The sequence below is a fragment of the Cucumis sativus genome, chromosome 3 (assembly GCF_000004075.3).
Source record: "Cucumis sativus cultivar 9930 chromosome 3, Cucumber_9930_V3, whole genome shotgun sequence".
Taxonomy (NCBI): domain Eukaryota; kingdom Viridiplantae; phylum Streptophyta; class Magnoliopsida; order Cucurbitales; family Cucurbitaceae; genus Cucumis; species Cucumis sativus.
In genome coordinates this window covers 2,770,668-2,789,528 of record NC_026657.2, presented here as the reverse complement: position 1 = coordinate 2,789,528, position 18,861 = coordinate 2,770,668, and the positions used below count along the sequence as shown (strand labels likewise).

The 18,861-nt window shown below is 31.2% G+C and overlaps 3 protein-coding genes across 6 annotated transcripts; 2 read left to right on the top strand and 1 right to left on the bottom strand.

The window, feature by feature from the left end:
* Positions 1–8: 8 nt before the first annotated feature.
* LOC101205840 (transmembrane protein 64) lies at positions 9–3,229 on the bottom strand. The gene is made up of 4 exons (XM_004147909.3): positions 2,603–3,229; positions 1,648–1,884; positions 1,333–1,550; positions 9–672 (listed from the first exon to the last, which is right to left on the bottom strand). The coding sequence occupies exons 1-4, from the start codon at positions 2,897–2,899 to the stop codon at positions 492–494; spliced, it is 933 nt and encodes a 310-aa protein (XP_004147957.1). The 5' UTR covers positions 2,900–3,229; the 3' UTR covers positions 9–491.
* Positions 3,230–7,260: 4,031 nt separating this feature from the next.
* On the top strand, positions 7,261–10,840 carry LOC101212171 (probable sodium/metabolite cotransporter BASS6, chloroplastic). Of its 3 annotated transcripts, none has more exons than XM_011652127.2 (8): positions 7,261–7,565; positions 7,639–7,745; positions 8,673–8,803; positions 8,921–9,114; positions 9,194–9,446; positions 9,529–9,782; positions 10,059–10,141; positions 10,556–10,840. In XM_011652127.2, the coding sequence occupies exons 1-8, from the start codon at positions 7,391–7,393 to the stop codon at positions 10,637–10,639; spliced, it is 1,281 nt and encodes a 426-aa protein (XP_011650429.1). In that variant the 5' UTR covers positions 7,261–7,390; the 3' UTR covers positions 10,640–10,840. The 3 variants fall into 3 exon arrangements, with proteins under 3 accessions (XP_011650429.1, XP_031738509.1, XP_011650430.1); XM_031882649.1 differs by having other exon boundaries at positions 7,430–7,565; positions 7,661–7,745; positions 8,910–9,114; XM_011652128.2 differs by lacking the exon at positions 7,261–7,565 and having other exon boundaries at positions 7,572–7,745; positions 8,910–9,114.
* Positions 10,841–11,678: 838 nt separating this feature from the next.
* On the top strand, positions 11,679–17,653 carry LOC101205605 (ycf49-like protein). 2 transcript variants are annotated; one of them, XM_031882650.1, is made up of 5 exons: positions 11,681–12,256; positions 12,811–12,889; positions 13,323–13,391; positions 14,256–14,397; positions 17,324–17,653. In XM_031882650.1, the coding sequence occupies exons 1-4, from the start codon at positions 11,952–11,954 to the stop codon at positions 14,361–14,363; spliced, it is 561 nt and encodes a 186-aa protein (XP_031738510.1). In that variant the 5' UTR covers positions 11,681–11,951; the 3' UTR covers positions 14,364–14,397; positions 17,324–17,653. The 2 variants fall into 2 exon arrangements, with proteins under 2 accessions (XP_004147956.1, XP_031738510.1); XM_004147908.3 differs by lacking the exon at positions 17,324–17,653 and having other exon boundaries at positions 11,679–12,256; positions 14,256–14,604.
* The last annotated feature ends 1,208 nt before the right edge of the window (positions 17,654–18,861 follow it).

Here is an 18,861-nt window from a genome sequence, read left to right as displayed (position 1 = left end):
CAAAGGACTTCCATGTGAAGCCAACAGAGGTTGAATAATGTAAATTGAAAGAAAAAAACATTGTATACACTGATTCACTGTTAAACTATTGAGTAACATTGAACTCAGCAGTAGAAGAATGAATATTATGTACCATCATATCACCAAACAACACTATAACATCATATACAGACCCTGCATTTGCCTAAATCCAATCCAATCCAATCCAATAATACTCTATTATAGCTCATTCCAACCATTACAATTGAGATTTGAAAGCAGACATAGAGATAAAAGACAACATACTTGTTTCGTATCGTTTGTTGCTTTTCCAATGTGCTTTGTAGTCGATTTATGATATCTGGGGAATGATATTTGCCCTATTTTCTGTTTTCCGTTTAAATTGAAGCTCCTTTGAAACCGAACAACATTGTTCGATTGATGCAACCATTGTCCGTTAGCTCTATGTGCTCCAATAAGTAAGTTTAGCCTGGCTAAGGAAAAGGCCTCAACTACTGCAATAATTGATCATCATCTATCTGCAATTCCTTGAGCTTCCTTTTTGCATATACAGTGAAGAAAACCGTAGTAGCTGCAGTAACGCAAAACCCAATGACAGTGAACACAATCTGTGGGGCTGAGAGGAACTGCTGATTTTGTGAAGCATCTGCCAGTGTTCTGATTAAAATGCCACTGCAGTAACACAAGGAAGATGATGAAAGCTTAGGTAAATAGTATCTATTCATATTTTTACAACAGGAAAAATAAAGTCCCGTCTTTATTCAGGTAAAAAAAATATCTCAAATGATCTATTTCAGAGAGCTATTTGGGAAAGAGCATCCAATCATTTCAAAGCTTATATCTCCTACATAAATCATATATTCATAAACTAAATTATCTTCAGTATTTTGAAGAAATTTTCAAAGACGACTAGATGGGCAGTAGTATCAAATAGGAAACCCTTTAGATTTCATATCAACCATGTACATAAAGTTCACCCAATAACGAAAGAAAGTGGCAAGTTTCTTAATTTTAAAGCTACCTTTTAATCCTAAAACAAGTTTATTTCTGTATCCACAGAGTATTCAAGCTGGCTTCAATGAGAATTGAATTAAATGAGATTTGGGAATTTTCATTATATTACAGTGTAAACATTCCCAAGCTAACTAATGAACAGGTTGTATTGATCTGGAAGGGGTTTTCGTTTTTTGCTGTAGAAATATGATGCTGATTCTCATGTGTTTAAATGCCAGAGAAATACTTAATGTAGATTTACAAGCAAGCATTCAAGAGAGATGGAATCCATCATGTGCATGTATGAGTAGGGTTCAGTGTCAAGTTAGGCATACGTACGTATATATTGTAACAAATATTTCTGGCACCATTCCAACCAGTGACCCCAAGATGTAAGGACCATATCTGACATTGGTTGCTACAGCACAGTAATTATATATAATGTAAGGAAATGGAGAGATCCGAATTAGTGCTACTGCCCGAAACTGATGAGTCCAGTTTCCTTCGCCTGCTAATCTTAAAACAGAAGCTCTCTTAGGATACTTTTCTAACCATCCCTGTAAAAAAAGGGAACAAAGTTTAGCTGCGAAGGGATACAAACTATGTTGAGCATTTAATAAACGAATAGGATACAAATTTAAAACAAGCACTGACTTGAATTTTACGATAGAATAAAGATCCAATGAAATATGGAAGTGATACACCAATGGTTACTGCTGATATGATTAACAGAAACCCAAAGCCATAACCGAATGTCATCCCTGCCAGCCACATAGAAGGTGAAGATGGTAAAAGCAATGAAGGGAACAGTGCCACTGAGGCGAAAACAAAAACAGCCAGCACTGGAGTACTAAAAGTTTCAGCTTCCCAATTTATAATTGGTATTATTTCCTGTACCAAATGAAACACCTGTCAGTTTTAAAATGAAACATTGCACAGTTCAATTTCCCAAAAAACCAAGCCATCAAATACTTTGAAATGTGAAAATCCCAAAAACTAGACACCACGATTGGTTTTAGTGTGAATTATGAAACTAATTCGTTGCATGGTCATTGTAATAGCCACATAAAATATATGTGTGTTTTTCTTTTAACCGAAGATAGCATAATCAGACGACAACAAAAGATCTAAAGCTACTGAATGAAGCCCAATTGCAAGAACTTTCTTAAACAAAAATGTGATGTAACCACAATAAGTGACATAATGGACGAAGTTTCAAAGGATCAAAACCAAAACCCAGTAAAAAACAACACATCGCAGAGCTTAAACACGACCAAGTAAAACAGCAGAAAACTGATACAGGTTAAGAAACATATTAAATAAGTATTCATATTCTTGTTATGGCCATGCGGTCAGAAGTTGCAGAACCCACAACTTGCAATTAAAAAAATAGAAAAATTCTGAAACAAAGCAAGTAAATCAAACCCAGAAAACAACAACGCGTACAAAACCATTTGGCATGGAAAACTCGACAAAAACCCAAAATAACAGTCAACAATCGCAAACCCAATTGCGATATACATATAAAAAAACAAAATCAAAGCTAATTCAAATTGAAATGGAAGAAAAAAGATCAGAATTAGAGTCAAAATTAAACATAAATACTAACCTTATTCATGAAAAATGGTCCAACCCATTTGAAAAAAACAACAGCTAACGAAACCAAGAAAACGAACAACACCACCAAACGAACCCAAAGCCACAAAGACCTAGCTGGAGAACAAGGCTGAGAAGAAGAATCCCCCCCTTCAGAGGAAACCTCATGTTGACAATCACAAGGACTCTGTCTCAATCTAACATAATCACCATTGTGATCACCACCATCATCATCACATCGAATTCCCACCTCAATATCCTCCGCCACCACTTCTCCTCTCCGACCGTTATCCGTCTCATAATATGTCATCGGTGGAAGAAACCCCAGAAATTTAAAAATCAGACAAATGGGTTTTGTTGTCCGGTAACACCCACGTGAGAAGTGTATGTAAAATGTTAGAAATCGAGAAAATAATTGATGGGAAATCTCAGAAAACCCTAGGAAAAGAAGGGGGGGAAAAGTGAAGGAATTGGAGAAGAAATGAGATAGAAGGAGAGTTGAAGAGAATCGGAGAAAGAGAAAAAGTTGAAACTGAAAAGCAAGAAAAGAAATTCCGTGAAGCAATTTTGTAATCGAGAAAAAAAGGAAGAATTAATGAAAGAATTGGAAGGAAAAAAGGAAAAGATTGCCGTTGTTTGAGGATTTAGGATTTTCTTGAGGAAGAGAACGGAATTGGAAATTACGATTTAGCCAGTGGGGTCACAGATGGAGGGGATAGTGCGAGGTGAGATGACAAATGGAGGGATATAATTGGTTGTTTATGTGGTGGATTGTTCTGTCGTTGGTCTGTCGTGGCTTTTCCGTCACGGTCAGATGAGATTACGCGTTCCTTTTTCGGGACTACACACTGCTTTCCACTGAGCTTCAACGTCACCCATTCCATATTTCCAAATAAATATTAACTAAATTTCTTTTACAAATATTCTAAATTTATTATTAACAATTTCATTATCAATACAATAACTAAATTTCTATTTGATTTTAACATTATGTAATAAAGTATTTTGAAAATTACATACTAAAAAAGAAGAAAAAAAATTAAATCACACCCATTTTTAAGTGAAGGTAGGATTTTAACTTTCAACAATAAAAAGGTTATTACCTTAAATCATGTAGATGTAGTTGTAGGGTTTTAACTTTCAACGTTTATGGTTATTGAGTTTTCTTAATTATAAACTCGTTAAGTCTAACGAATGAAAATTTAAATTTTTTGTAATTTTAACCATTGAGTTAAATAGATAATTCAAAGATAAAATCCATTGATCACGTTTTTTTTTAGATTTAAATTATTTTATATGTTAAAGAGTTTTGAGTAATAGTTGGTAAAACTAGAGATGTATTGATATGTGATCTTTAAAATTACATGAAAATGTTGGGTCAAATTCATCTTGAATATATAGGGTTGAGAATGATTTATAGAATCTAACTTTTACATTTATAATACAAGATAACGTATATGGATGATGTTATAGTGTCATACATTAACGGTCATGTTTCATTGTATTTTTTCAAAGAGAGTTGGTGTGTTTCTTTTTCTTTCTCTTTACGACAGCAAATTTCTAATTCAGCCATAAAAGTAAAAGTCTTAAAAGTTTGGAAAAAAAACTATTTACAACATGGAAAAAAATGGATGGCCAAGAGACAATTTAATAAATTTTAATTTTTTTAAAAACGATAGTTATACGACCAAATTTTAAGACATGATTGTTTAAACAAAATGAAGAAAAAAAATCACTGATTAAACTTCTATCAACATCTATTGTAATTAGAAATAGACTTGTATTTGTAAATAGTTTGTATAAAATAAAATAAGGTGTAGTCTTAAAACAAATTAACAACGATAGAAATAAGTCATTTATCTCGTAATAACTGCAAGTTTCATTAGTTTTACTAACGTGAGATTTTCAACAAAATTTGATCCGCTTGTTTATATTTAAAAACCTTTCTTAAACTAACTTAAAACTCTTACAAGTTTATCGACCTCATCCACCGTATTTTTTAAAAATACTCTGTATGAAACTTAAGGCAAATATGAACCAAATCACACAAAACTTTTGACAAAGTATGGAAATCATAACAATTAGGGTAAATTAATTGAGTTATAAAAGAAATAAAATCTAATTTGATAGAATTATTAAAAATAAAATGAGACTTTTAATTTAATTTTATGGTCGGTTGGACGCCGTGCACTGTAGAAGGTAACGTCTAGTTTTCCATGGGGCGGTGCCGTTGACGGTGATACGAAAGTGACATTTCCCGTTTTCTTTTTTTTCTTCTTCTTAGTAACAATAAATAATGTATTTATTCGCTTTTTCGTTATTAGGAGACTCCCACTTGCAATTAATTAAATAGGAACCCAAAAAATTATTGGAATAATTCGGTTTTTTTTTCTTCTTTTAATTAAATTGTACCAAGTAATAATGGATTAATAATGTTGATTAAATTAATTTTAATTCTACAATTGTACACAATAATTTCGATTCTTTCTTATCTACAATCATTTTGATTCATCACTCACTAATCTCTCTCTTTTAATCCCATTACTATAATTAATTTTTTAATTACGAATCCTATGCTATTTATTGTTTGTTTTTTATAATCTTCTTCAATATAAACTACACCTTTTAATCTTTTTTGGATTAAGCTTTCAGACGCTACATTTTACTTTTCGCAATTTTACATTTTAGTAGTTTATTCATTGCCTTTGGATTATCAATTAAGTGATTAAATTAAAATGTAAGTTTGTGTTTCACAGTTAACTAAAATGAGTTTATAAAATAAGTTTGGTTTGAGATAACCACTTAAATACAAGTTTTAAAAAAATAACATTTGATGGTTTGATGTTTATTACTAAGGGAAAAAAAAACGTAACACCTATTTTTCTTTTATTTTATATATTTTTTTAAATTTTAGTAACACCTATTTTTCTTTTATTTTAGATTTTTTTTTAAATTTTAATAAGTGATACTTATAAATATAACAATTATATTTAAAACAATTAAATATATAACAATATTTTAAAATTTTATGAATCTAATAATTTATGAGTCTATATATTAGTTAAAGATCATGTTGTAAATATTTGTTTATTACTGATAAATTATAAGAGTCTATTACCGATTATAAGATGGAGGAATGGATAAAGATATTAAAAGTAAAGTAATGTTGGGTGATGTATATTTTTATTTTGAAATTTTTAAATTGTATGAAGTAAGCTTCTGTTACATAATTAACAAAATTTGGATAGAATAACATAAATGCTATTAAATTCAAAGTTGAAGAGTTAAAATGTTGCATTTGAAAATTCAATCACAAGAAGACGAAGTAACATAACTACAAAGTTTAAAAGTATATTTGTGTTGCATGTCTTTTAGTTTTATAAAGTTGAAGTCTTCTTTTCAATTTGCTTAGATTTTCATAGAATTTAGATCGTGAGATGTGTTTAAAGGTAGAAATGTACATAGGGTCAACATTCAATCAGTTTTATTTGCAACACCACTTTATCATCTGTCTCTTAAAGTGTTTACATCGTGATAACAACTGTATCAAGATCCACAACTCAAAAAAATGACCAAAGAACCATTGTCAACAGTCTTGATAACTCCAATCAATTATACCATCCCAAAAATCATCACAATTAGTATAAATAAACCTATGAACAAACTATGAAACGCGAAATCCACTTGCTTGGTGCAAAACACACCCATCAAATCGAAGTGAGCTCCTTTACATAACAAATTACTTCTAGTGAAAAAAGCATCATTAATAATTTTCCAACAACAAATTTTAAGCCTTACAAATAGATTATCGGGCTAACTATAAATGATATTCAAATTAGCAAGCTTTATATGAACCAAATAATCACTTTTAATATTAAATACTTCATTTCTTCTTGTCAAATGAACTCATCGCCGTTTATTAATCATTTTATTTTTAAAAGATAGATTGATGCATCTTTAATTTCGATTATCTAACTGCCTTACTTTCGTTCTTATATAAGAAAACTCCAACAAAACTTTGGTAAGGACTGATTTTTTTAAAACATAAACAATGATTTTCTTCTTTTTCCATAGATAACATTTCCTGCAACTTAGTACATTACATAATATTAAATTATCAATGACACCAATGCCAACCTTCTAAGTTCTAATATATATCCTTGGGTGGGACCATTATAGTGACATTTATTCTTCAATATAATATAAGTTTATTGACATTACCATATTCAAAGAAAAAGCCTCATTAATTTGGTAATCAATTTTCATTATAATCCACCATTATTCTCAATAACCAATTTTCATTATAATCCACCATTATTCTCAACATCCTATCGTTAAATAACTAATACGCTTTCTTAATGTTATCTTTCACTATATCGTTAATTCGATCTCATAATTCTATTTAGCTCAACCTCTACACAAAAATGTAAGGTTGATGAAGAAAACTAAAAGTTTATCCATTTTATTTGAAGTGATAACTTTTTACTATGTTTGAGAGTGAAATTCGATTACCTACGCTCACCTAGATTTTTGTATCTTTTTATTGAAAGAAGTGTTTCACGGACTAAAAAAGAAAAAACAATGTTTTAAATTCTTATAACTTAAAAGAAACAACAAGTTGTATTTAAAACAAGAGCTTCAAGAAAGTGAAGAAAAGGAAACGGTTCATTATATTCCAAATTAGTCAAAGACTCTCTCATATTTCTAACTCAATTTATCTCTCTCTCTCTCTCTCTCTCTCTCTCTCTTTCTTTTCATTTGTAAAAAATTTAAAAAATTAAAAAGAAAAAAATTCACAAAAATGAATTTGAGTTCAAGCATTTTGGGGAAGAATTTGATGCAAATTCATCGTCTTCATCGCTCTCAATTGGATTTCCCTACGTCTATTTCTTCTCGTAATCAGTCAATTTCGGGACTGTTCCATCGTTTTCCGCCGCAGATTAATGGAGTTTCTGTTCGTTGTTCCAACACTTTCCGTGAGTTTCCCCTCTCATTCTTGATTTCATTTGCATGCGAAGCTGATTGGATTCATTTTTTCGATTTCTCTAGTTTATTCTGATTGGAGTCTCAGATTCTCCATATCCACTAGATGTGTACCGGACAGTTCTTCTGAATCTTTGCGGCTGGATTGTGATTCTTCTAGCAGTTCGCCAGAGGTAATGCTTCTGTTCCATAAATATTTCTTTATCAACATTACTCACTACTGAGGATTCTTTTGCTTAAAATAGTGAGGTTTATTTAGTACTTTAGCTGGTGAGGAAGGAAGAGAAGATGAGAGAACCTGAGTTAATTTTTTAAATGGTCTTTTGAAGGAAAGACAATAAAAACAAATAAAGTCTCTGGTGCTGTATTCGGTCATCACTGTGCATGTTACTTTTTTTATTTATTATACAATCTATAAAAAAAAAGTAAAACAACTGGAGGTCAATAATACGCATCTTCTTTTCCCTTTCTTGGCGTTATGATTCTTAATAGTGATAATTTCTGCTGTGATGTGTTGTAATGAAGATTGGTATTACAAATTGGAAGTGGAATTTTTCAAACGTTGGATGAGTGTCTAGTTTTCTCCTTGGCTAAATAGGTTGGCTGTAGAAGTTTAGATGTCATAAAGTTAATTTAATTGTCCGTTGGAAGAAGGAAAAGAAGCTTAACTTTTATTACATCTAATTAATGCCAAGAAGTTAATTTAAAAGCCATTTCATTACATATAGTTAATGTATCAGTTTGGAGGTTTGTGTAATTAGTCTATCAAATAAGATCTAGCCTTTTATTTTTCATAGCACGTTTTTTAAATTTTGGTTAAGTTTTCTGGAGCTTTTATTTTTCCTCCAGTCTTTAGATTCTGCCCTGATTTTTTTTTTAAAAAAAAATCTTTAATTTTTTTAAAAAAAACTTCGTTAGATGGGCGCATAGTTTGTGAAATGAAAGATTGCTGTTTTCGAGAGAATTGTTTAACTTTATTTCATCACAAAATTAAGATATGTGTATTCTTGTATTCAAAATTTTGCCATTTTATCATTCTGGATTCAAAGCTCAACATTAATTCTATTGTAGCTGCTGAAGTTTATTTTCCTATGCATCAGATAATTGACCAGAAGAAAACTACATTTGTCGAGATATTGAAGCAGTCAAATTCTCTTCTGCCTCATGTTGTTCTTGCTAGCACACTGGTTGCCCTTATTTTCCCACCGTCTTTTGCATGGTTTACAAGCAGGTGATAAAGGTTATTCAAGTGAAGCTTGGTTGACCAATATATTGTATTTGCTGTACTATACTAGCATGTTTACTAGAAGATTAACTATCTTCTGAATATATGTCAGTGCTTTTACAGGTACTATGCACCTGCATTAGGGTTTTTGATGTTTGCAGTTGGGGTTAATTCCAGTGAGAAAGATTTCCTTGAAGCATTCAAGCAACCAGCGGCTATCTTTGCTGGTTATGTGGGCCAATTTTTTGTGAAGCCACTTCTTGGTTATCTATTCGGTACAATTGCAGTGACCCTTTTTGGTCTTCCTACAGCAATAGGTGAGAATGAGCTTACTCAACCTATATCCCACTGTTTGGACTTGGGAGAATTTTAACCTTCTGTCAATAAATACATCAGGTGCGGGGATTATGCTGGTCTCTTGTGTTAGTGGCGCACAACTCTCAAGTTATGCAACTTTTTTAACTGATCCATCCCTTGCCCCCTTAAGTGTAGTTATGACATCATTATCCACTGCTACTGCTGTTGTCGTCACACCGTTTTTATCCTTATTGCTCATTGGAAAGAGACTTCCAGTTGATGTTAAAGGGATGATATCCAGCATTACACAGATTGTAGTTGCACCAATTGCTGCAGGCTTGCTTCTCAACCGGTAACAGAGCATTTTCTAGACGTCATATTCAAAATGCCATCCGATGAAACCTTGCTATTATCTTATATGATTATCCTTTCAGGTTCTTTCCTAGGATTTGTGAAGCAATTCGACCTTTCTTGCCTCCACTTTCGGTATTGGTTACAGCTTGTTGTGTTGGAGCTCCACTTGCAATTAACATCAACGCTGTCATATCCCCTTTTGGACTTTCCATATTGCTGCTCATTGTTGCTTTTCATTTATCTGCGTTTATAGCGGGGTACTCCTTGACTGGTCTTGCATTTCATGGGTCACCCGATGTGAAAGCACTGCAGAGAACACTATCCTATGAAACAGGTTTGACCATTTTTCAAAAGTTAAATATCCATCGATGTGATATAGAACCCGAATATATTGTATTATAGAAAATAACAGAACCTCTCAATCTTGAGATCACTCTCAAGCTCTAATTCACTCACCAAAATATTGCCCATTTTTCTCTTTCCCTACACACCATATGTATTACCAAACTTTCCAAACAAACTATTTAACTAGTTTCTTATTTTCCTTTAATTTCTCTACCATTCCTATCATAACGTTTATAGAGAATTGATTGAATTTGCCATTGTGTAGGAATGCAAAGCAGCCTCCTTGCCCTTGCTCTTGCCAACAGGTTTTTCCAGGATCCCCTCGTTAGTGTGCCCCCAGCAATCTCAGTGAGTTATATTCTACCTGTTCTTTAAACTCGTGTGATGTCTTGTATAGCAACTTGTTATGGTTTATGCTAACCCTAATCAGGACCTTAATCTGTTTATTAATCTATTAACAAGAACTTTAACCTATCACATATGATATGACTTCAAATACTCGCCTATGTAAACATTTATTCACGAGATAACAAACAAAAGGTGCGCTTACATCATATCTTTAGTACCTATTTTATTGAAAAGTTAATGACGGTGAATAAATTAGCTTTCATGAGAACTTTATGGACTAAAACATAATTGTTGCTTGGAACCTATTTAGCGGATTGTCCTAATTTCCCTAATATATTGAAAGATAAACGACAACAAATTACAACATATTAAACCTTAATATGTAACAGAAGATTAATTTATTTTTCTTTGCAGACTGTGATGATGTCTTTGATGGGATTTTCTCTGGTTATGATATGGAGCAAGAGGAAAGAAAAAAATATGATGAAAGAGAGTTAGAGAAAGTTATATTTATTGTACATGTGTTGTAGAGGCAGTTGAAGAGCTCTTCTCTAGAACTGCATCAAACACTTGGACTTGAGGTTACATACAAAACCTTTGCTAAATTCAAATGAGAGTGAGGATTCAATCTTTACAATTTTTAAAGAGTTTATTTGATAGTTTAATCAATTGGCTCATATTCAAGGTTGGGAATTTTAATTATAGTATTGATTAATTTAGATATTCCCCATTTTTGTTTCACAGTATATTTGGGCAGGGAGAATGACTAACTTATGTATTTTTATTAATATTGGAATTTTTGGGGGGTCAAAATACACTTTTTAGTTCATGATTTAAACTTCGGGTTTTATTTGGTTTTTAGATTTTAGAAACTAATTTTTTTTTAGCCTTCACATTTGAATTTAGTTTCATGCTTTAAAGTAAATTTGATTTTTGACTTGCCCCTGAAGTTGGAAAATGATTTTTATAAATTCTTAATTAGAGTTATCATTACTAAGTATAATTGAATGGTAAGCATTATTGATTTTGGTATCCCAAACTATATTATCTAAATTTGTTTCTTTTTTGTCAATTTTTTTTAATAAAATGAAAACAATAAAAAATGATTATATGTTAAGTTACGCAGTTTTTTTTTTTTTAAAAAAGATAGATTAGAAATGTTTCTGAATTAACTTTTCTTCTTTCTCTTTTGTTAAAATTACAATCATGCATCAAATATCTAAATTTTGATATAACTTTTTGTTGAATAATAAAAGTTATTATTTTGGAATATTTTAATGTAAAAAACTAATTGAGAAAACCAAAATTAAATTTTAGAATAATTTGTATCAATATTTTAAATAATTATAGGACAAATTAAATTAAAAAAGAATAAAAGAATAATTATTAAACAAGGATTTTTTTTTAATAAATTAAAAACTAGTATTAAAGAAGGTAATGTTTATCAAAATTTTAACAAAAAGCTAAGACTTTTTTCAATAGGAAGAAAAAATATCTCAAATTTTAAGATTGTAAGAACTCACTATGGGAGTTGAGTTATTGTAAGTTTTGGGCAGAACGTAAATAGGTTAGGAAATCAAATAAGTTGGATAGCCAAATTTGAACCACTAATTCAATTCAAAATGTTATCGCAATTGTTAATTACTCCATTTTCCCCTCGAAGAATCAAGTTATCAACAACAAACCAAAATCAAAGAGAGACGATGATGATGATGATGATGAACACCATTCTCTATTTTCATGCCAAATCTTTCTCTCTTTACTGATTTTGCCCATTCAAAATTTTCATCTTCTACATCAATCCTAAACCATGTCACTCACTTCCCCACTCTTGTATTCCTTTTCAATTCCCAAATCCCCACTCCCAATTTCCACAGATTTTGCCCCTACTTTTCAACTTCCTACCGGAGTCTCATTCCGGCGACCCATCTCCCGTCTGGGTTTTCCCTCCAAAACCATGGTGGTTTTGCTCGGTACGGGTTTCACTCTTGCCCTTTTGGGACCTGAATCCGCTTCTGCTGCCACGGAATTGTCATCTTCGCTGCTTTTTAACGAGCCCCAAAATGCTCTCTCCTTGCCCACCTGGGCCATTCATGTTTCCAGCGTTGTTGAATGGTGAGGATTCATCAATTCTCTTTTGTAATGATTTTCACCAAACTTGTGTAATTTTGTTTGATGTTCAAATTTAAATCTTCATTGAAGTAGGGATACAAAGCAGAATAGACTGTTGTTATTGTCTTCATTGTGCATGTAAGAAGTGATAAGTTCTTCAAATTGATTACACAGAGATACCTTTTCAGGTAATATCTGAGAAGTGTAGAAATATTGCTGCATATTTGATGATAACTATACTAACCCTAAACTCAAAAGCTTTTAGTAAGCTAAGGTATTTTTAGTTTCTTGTCTAATTGTGGTTTGATGAATATTTTTGTACTATTTGGAGAGAAAGTGGCATTATAGGACTTCCAAGGTAGACTATAATGTTATGATAAATCGGTACCAAATCTAGAAATTTCTTTTATTAATTGTCATGGAAATGAACTATGGATTTTAGTTACTCATTTGATAGATAATCAATTGAAGGAAAGGGATGAATGGTAAACCCTCTCAATTCTTGCTGGTGACTATCTTGGTTTATAATTTGTTGATCATAAGTCTCGTGTTGTTAGGATTACAGCAATGGCTTTGGTGTGGCAATATGGAGAGAAATCTGGTAATGAGTCTTGGAAAGGACTTTCTTGGGGAATGGTGAGTTCCTTTTCTTTGTCTCTAATTGCATTCTCATCTATCTTATAGATAGGAGTTCCTTTTTCTCTGAATATTAAAGAATCCCATCAACTTCTATAGATAATAATTCAAGTAAAAATTACAATGGAATGCTCTATTTAGAGTGGAAAAAGAGGAAATTGATGCTCAGGGAGTCCTAAACCAATATTACCTGAGATGTTATTGTTAAAGTAAACCCATCATTAACAGAGAACCGATGGAAAAAATTGGATTCAATTTACCCTCGATGTCATAGGATCATTCGATTAAAGAAGTATTAACTTATGTTTGCTGTTTTCGATGAAGTCATAATCTGGCTCTGTAGGTTATCAAAGCTTTTAGATTTCTTTTGAAGGGCTCAACTCAATGACTCATAGACAGATTACAGATAACTAACAATTTTTAACTTGAGCAGGTACCATTGCTAGGTGGAGCATTTTGTGCTTGCACATGGCATTTTTTCTATAACTCTGAGTCTCTTGAGGTACAGTAAGTTTTGGTTTTCGCAAGATCTTTCTGGACTAATTGAAATACTCGATTCTGTTCATATATTCGAAATAATTCGTACAAATTTTTACTTAGTTTATGATCCTGATGATTTTTATTTAGGAAACTGCTCTGCTATTGCTTATTGGGTTGATTTCTGTTTAGAATGAAAGACAGTTTGATGAATTGGATTTTCTTGATCTCGGTTTAGTTGTTTTAATCTATCTTGAAACCGATTATTTAGCTCAATAGTCAATTCATAATTTCAAGGTTATTGTTTCTTAAAAATTAATAGAAGAGACGAAAACCACCAACTCATTTCTCTTCCTTTACTTTGCTTCACTCTTACTTTAAGTTTCTTCCAAATTACTTCCTGTATAACCATTTGTTGGGCAACCACGCAAGTAAATTCCTTATCTCACATATGATTGTGAACAACTTGAGGTTCAAAGTTGACCAGGAAAAAGAAGGGGGAAACCGTAGAAAAACTTGTTCAGACTGATCTTTCTCTGGCTTTAGGTTAATTTAATAGTATTCTGATTCTAATAGCAAAGTTCCAAAAGAACAAGAGCAACCTTACTGTGAAAAGTATATAGAGTGGTCTCTCTCTCTCTCTCTCTCTCTCTCTCTCTCTTTGAGTTTAAGGCTAGCATCATTTAGATTCCATTGCTGTAGTTTCAAAAGCATACGGCAATCTTACCATGAAATACATATAGAATTAGCTGTCTTTCACACTTCAATTTGATTATTTTTTGTCAGAAAATTTAGTTGTATTAGTGCAGTAATTTCAAAAGAACATGAAGTTCTTCAGTCCTCACCATGAAAAGGATATAAAATGACTTGGATTTGGTGTTGGGTGCAGGTTTTGGTGGCCATTCAGGCAATGCTAACAGCTATAGGAAATGCCACAATGTGCATTGCTGCATTTCGCATTTACAAATCATCACAAGAACGTTCAAAGAACTTGTAAAGCAAACTCAAGCTAAGTCTCTGTTTATATTAATGTATGTATCACCACACCCTGTTTCATTATATATTATCATCATTTTTCATCCACCATTCTACTTTGTCTATGAGTGTTTCCTTACATGAAGATTGGCTTCAAACACAAGGTCAAATCACTCTACAAGTTTGATTCTAAGGTTGTAATGTCCATGCCATACTAATTCACACACCCAATGAAACTCAAGACAAGTTCAACTCTTGTTTTATTCAACTTCTCAAAACTTAAGATAAGGTGACTTATGCATGGAGAACCACAAAAACTCTAGAATGCTTAAGTAAAAAAATAACAAAAGCTAACTTGGCTTAATCCTTCTTGAAACTAAGATAACTTTAAAGTAAAGTTTAAGGCTAAGAGAGGAGAGTAGGCTTAAGCTTGGAAGCTTAAAAAGTCCCATTCAAACAAAAAGGCTAATCCAAAATTCAAAAATCAACCAATATATTTAAAACCCACAAAATAGATTTCTAAAAGGTCCAAGACCTTGGCCCAATAAATCAAAATGTCAACCATAGGTGGTTTGGATGGACTTGTTTATAAGTTTGTTGAAAGGGTAGACACATGTGGAGCAGCCCTAGAAGGTTATGTGAGCAACCCATGTATGGGCCTGAACAAAAAGATGGATGTCAATACTAAACGGAAGGAGTATGTACTATTATAAATGCTAGAATTCTTTTCTTGAGCACACCCAGGTCATTATTTGTATGCACTCAGTTGGGTGTTCATAGAGTGTTGTCCTAACAACACTCCGTCTTTTTCACATTAGCTTTCAACCATTTTGATCACGTAATCTTACATACTAATCCCACCCATATACATCAATGATTATAGTCAATTTCACACTAATATGATTGGACTCTTAGACTTTGGAGTTACTAAGAATTCAATACGTTCTTTTAAATGCTTCATGATTATCTTGATAAACAAAAAGTGAGAATGTGCATTGATGTTGAATAATTGTTAGCAATAACATTATAATGATCATGTTAAGTCTAAGTTAGAAGGGATTGTAACATAACTTCCTCACAAAGTGACTCAACCCCAAATGCAAACCATCATAGAGTTTGAACTTTTTCTTCTCTTCATCTCTTTCAAGTAAAAATGGTCCTAATGGTCATTGCTTAACTACCTCACCCACCTACCACCATTATTGTCCATTCTCATCATTCACACCATGTGAGCTCTATAAACAAAGGGACCTTCTTGCAATATTACTTTGTTTTTTCTTCCCTTTTCAAGAACTCATTAGTTCTAAATAATATTGTTTTCTCACTTTAAAAATTTAATACCATTTGCCAACAACAATTCCTTCCTTTCTTATGTTCTTTTCCCACTAACACCAAAAATCATAAAACAAACTAATAAAGTGTCATGTGCAACTAACCTTCTTTGTGAAGCAATAGCATGTCAAATTAGATCATGTCATTTTATTGTCTAGTTATTTACTTTCTTCTACCTGTTATTCGTTGTGTTATGTTACATCAATCTGTGTTTTTGCTAATTTAAAGTTTTAAATAATCATCTTACCGTAAATTTGATACAAAATATCAATATATAACATAAATAATATGTTTACTTAAATCATTATAATTAAACCATAACAATTTCGTATTAATTCTATCAAACACCTTAGTATGCTTTTTTTTTTTTTTAGTTTAGAATTGAAATCTACCAAACAATCTTTATTTCATCTTACAATTGATTTTTCTCAAAACACTATTTCAAACCAAACCTTAGTTTATGCACTTTACTTGTCCAAGTTTAGTCTTTTGTAATATTTATTATATCTTAGATTTTTAATCCACCAACATAATAATAATAATTTTCATGCAATAATAAAAACTTCGTAATATATACAGTAAAAAATGAACTTTTTTCCATTAGAAAAGAAAATTGTAATATATAGTAAAAAGAAAAAAGAAAAAGAAAAGGGTTGTGGGTTGTGGGTTGAATCTTGTTCCAAGAAAATTATGTTTGAAAATCAGCTCCCTTTATGACCAACAAGAATGTCCACATCCAATTTCTTTTTAACACAAGAAAAAAAGATTGTTTGAAATTATGTTTGTTTGTTTGTTTTTGGGTGACTTTTTAGATCTTTAATGTAGAAAAGAAAAGTAAGAGAATTGCGGCTACTTTTCTAATGTTCTTCCTATGTAATGTGCACAAATACATCAACTTATTAGTTTGTAATCTAACCTTTTTCTTTTTTGTTATAAGAAAGGATTCATTAATTAGTAGATTGGGTGAAAGCAACATTTGAATTTTATAGCACATAAAGCTTTCCATTTTGTTTTCAAATGTTCATAGCAAGGCTGATTAGATTGTAAAGATAAAAAGCTTAGAGACCGATGAGATGGAAACTAAAAGTTTAAGCAAGGTTTCACTTTTTTTCTATTTGTGAGATATCTATGAACTGAACTCTCTTAGGTTTTATTTTCTTGGTTAAATTCTAAGTTTTGTCACTATGGTTTGCTTCGGTTTGAACCAAGTTGGAAATAGTCCCGAGTGTTTGATAAAACATTCAAGACTAATTATAAGGATTTTATAAAACTGTTGGAACTATGTATGAAGCTTTATCAAACTAAAGTGACTAAATTCTGACTTTATTCAAATCCTTGGAGCCTTATTTATATTTAACGACCTAGTTTCTTTCGTTTGAAAATTGAATTTGTTTTTTTTTTTTTTAATATTCTAGACTCTCTGATTACATTAAATAGCATGTGATCCAATCTGTAGTAGCGTAGAAACGTCGTGACACCCCAATATGATTGATAAACTCACGTAGGTAGAAAAATAAAATACAATTAGTGATTCACTAACATTATCATGATGCAACAACAAACTTCCAAACATTTGCAACATTTACTTTATTTATTTATTTATTCTCATTAAAAACATGATCTTGTTGTTATTATTGTTATCAATTACAGAAAAGCAAAGCTCTTGAAAGGGAAAAAGAAAGAGAGAAAAAATTGAAGAAGATGGTCGTTGAAGGGGAAGGCATAAAGACATGATATGAACCAAAGAATAAGGAAATTTAGGGACATAGGGACCGACCCCCAAATGGCCAATTGATGGGGTCATAGTGAGTGTCATTAGAACTCATATTTTCGCAACATGTGATGCCTTTGGACAAAGCAACACATGGGCATGCTAAAGGGTCACATGTAACACCCTAATTAAGAGGGACATGTATAATTATATATACATATATATATATTATATGATTTTTGATATTAATATATGTCTATATCCCACAAGATCTTGGTACAAAGATTTTTGGGTATATTATGACCCATCTTTCTTGTTAGGTGGGTCTCCACTCAATTTAGGGGGAAAGAAAGGATTGCATATAGATTTCCTAAATCTTCTCTATAGATTCTAGAAACCCTCATAGTTTAAGAATAAATGTTTGAGAATTATTCTTTTTTTGTTTATGGTATTACCTTTATTGTTTTTATGTGATTTATTCATTAGTTGCTCTATGCTCAATTTTAATATCATTTCAAATCTAATTTCACTACTATTGGATTGAAGCTTTAAACGTAAAAATTAATTTGATAAAAAAAACTTGGTGGGAATGAGTTCGGTCGATGGTGTTTACCTATCTAAATCTTAATATTTTATGTGTCTATATGTAAGCTAGTCCAAAAATATGCTTTTAAAAAGTTTGTTATAAAAGAATTAGATTTACTGAACTAATGTGTGTTTTCGACTTGATTAAAATATCAAAAGCTATCTTACTTGAAAACTAAAAAACTTATCTAAATCTTTTGTTCTTGATACTATGGATCATTGGTATTTTTTTCTTAAGATATACTGATATAAACATTGTTTATGATAAGAGCATCAAATTTACTTGATACAAACAAAGTCAAACTTTCACATTACTTTTCTTTTTTTTTTTTTGTCGTGAGAAGAACACTTAACTATTTCATTTCAATTATTTTCAGGTAAGATATTTAAAATTAAAATTTATAAATAAATGTGGATGAAAACTACAAAATAGAAAGAAAAAAAAAAAAGTAAAAAGGAAAATAAAAAGGGTCAAAATCAGAAAAAGGGAAGATATCCCAAATCCAAAATTAATAGATTCTTTGCTTGAAAAAGTATGGTTTTAATAATGTAATTAGTTGCACCTGTCCACCAGTTTTCCATTTCTTTTCTTTTCCAAATTAACATTCTAAATTATTTAATATAAAATCTTGATTTTTCATTTCTATTTAGTTTTAAACCATCAAGGCTCCATTTTTATATCTTTTTTCTTATTTTCTCCCTCTCAAAATTAAGCTTTGAAATACTATTTTTCCCGCAAGTTTCTATGTTTTATTACTCCAACTAAGTTAGTTTTTAAAAATAAAAAATATACTTTTACTTTAACAATTTATTTAGGAATTTAAATGCTTCTTTTTAGGGTACATGAAGTTTATAATCCAAAATATTAGAGGAAACAAATATAGATTTCAAA

Excerpts from the sequence above, each read along its gene's own strand:
- LOC101205840 (XM_004147909.3), bottom strand. The coding sequence starts at position 2,899 with ATGACATATTATGAGACGGATAACGGTCGGAGAGGAGAAGTGGTGGCG. Across the intron at positions 1,885-2,602 it reads GACCATTTTTCATGAATAAG|GAAATAATACCAATTATAAA; the intron begins GTTAGTATTTAT and ends CATTTGGTACAG. Across the intron at positions 1,551-1,647 it reads TATTCTATCGTAAAATTCAA|GGATGGTTAGAAAAGTATCC; the intron begins GTCAGTGCTTGT and ends CTTTTTTTACAG.
- LOC101212171 (XM_011652127.2), top strand. The coding sequence starts at position 7,391 with ATGAATTTGAGTTCAAGCATTTTGGGGAAGAATTTGATGCAAATTCAT. Across the intron at positions 9,447-9,528 it reads GCAGGCTTGCTTCTCAACCG|GTTCTTTCCTAGGATTTGTG; the intron begins GTAACAGAGCAT and ends TTATCCTTTCAG. Across the intron at positions 9,783-10,058 it reads AACACTATCCTATGAAACAG|GAATGCAAAGCAGCCTCCTT; the intron begins GTTTGACCATTT and ends GCCATTGTGTAG.
- LOC101205605 (XM_031882650.1), top strand. The coding sequence starts at position 11,952 with ATGTCACTCACTTCCCCACTCTTGTATTCCTTTTCAATTCCCAAATCC. Across the intron at positions 12,257-12,810 it reads GTTTCCAGCGTTGTTGAATG|GATTACAGCAATGGCTTTGG; the intron begins GTGAGGATTCAT and ends TCGTGTTGTTAG. Across the intron at positions 12,890-13,322 it reads AAGGACTTTCTTGGGGAATG|GTACCATTGCTAGGTGGAGC; the intron begins GTGAGTTCCTTT and ends TAACTTGAGCAG.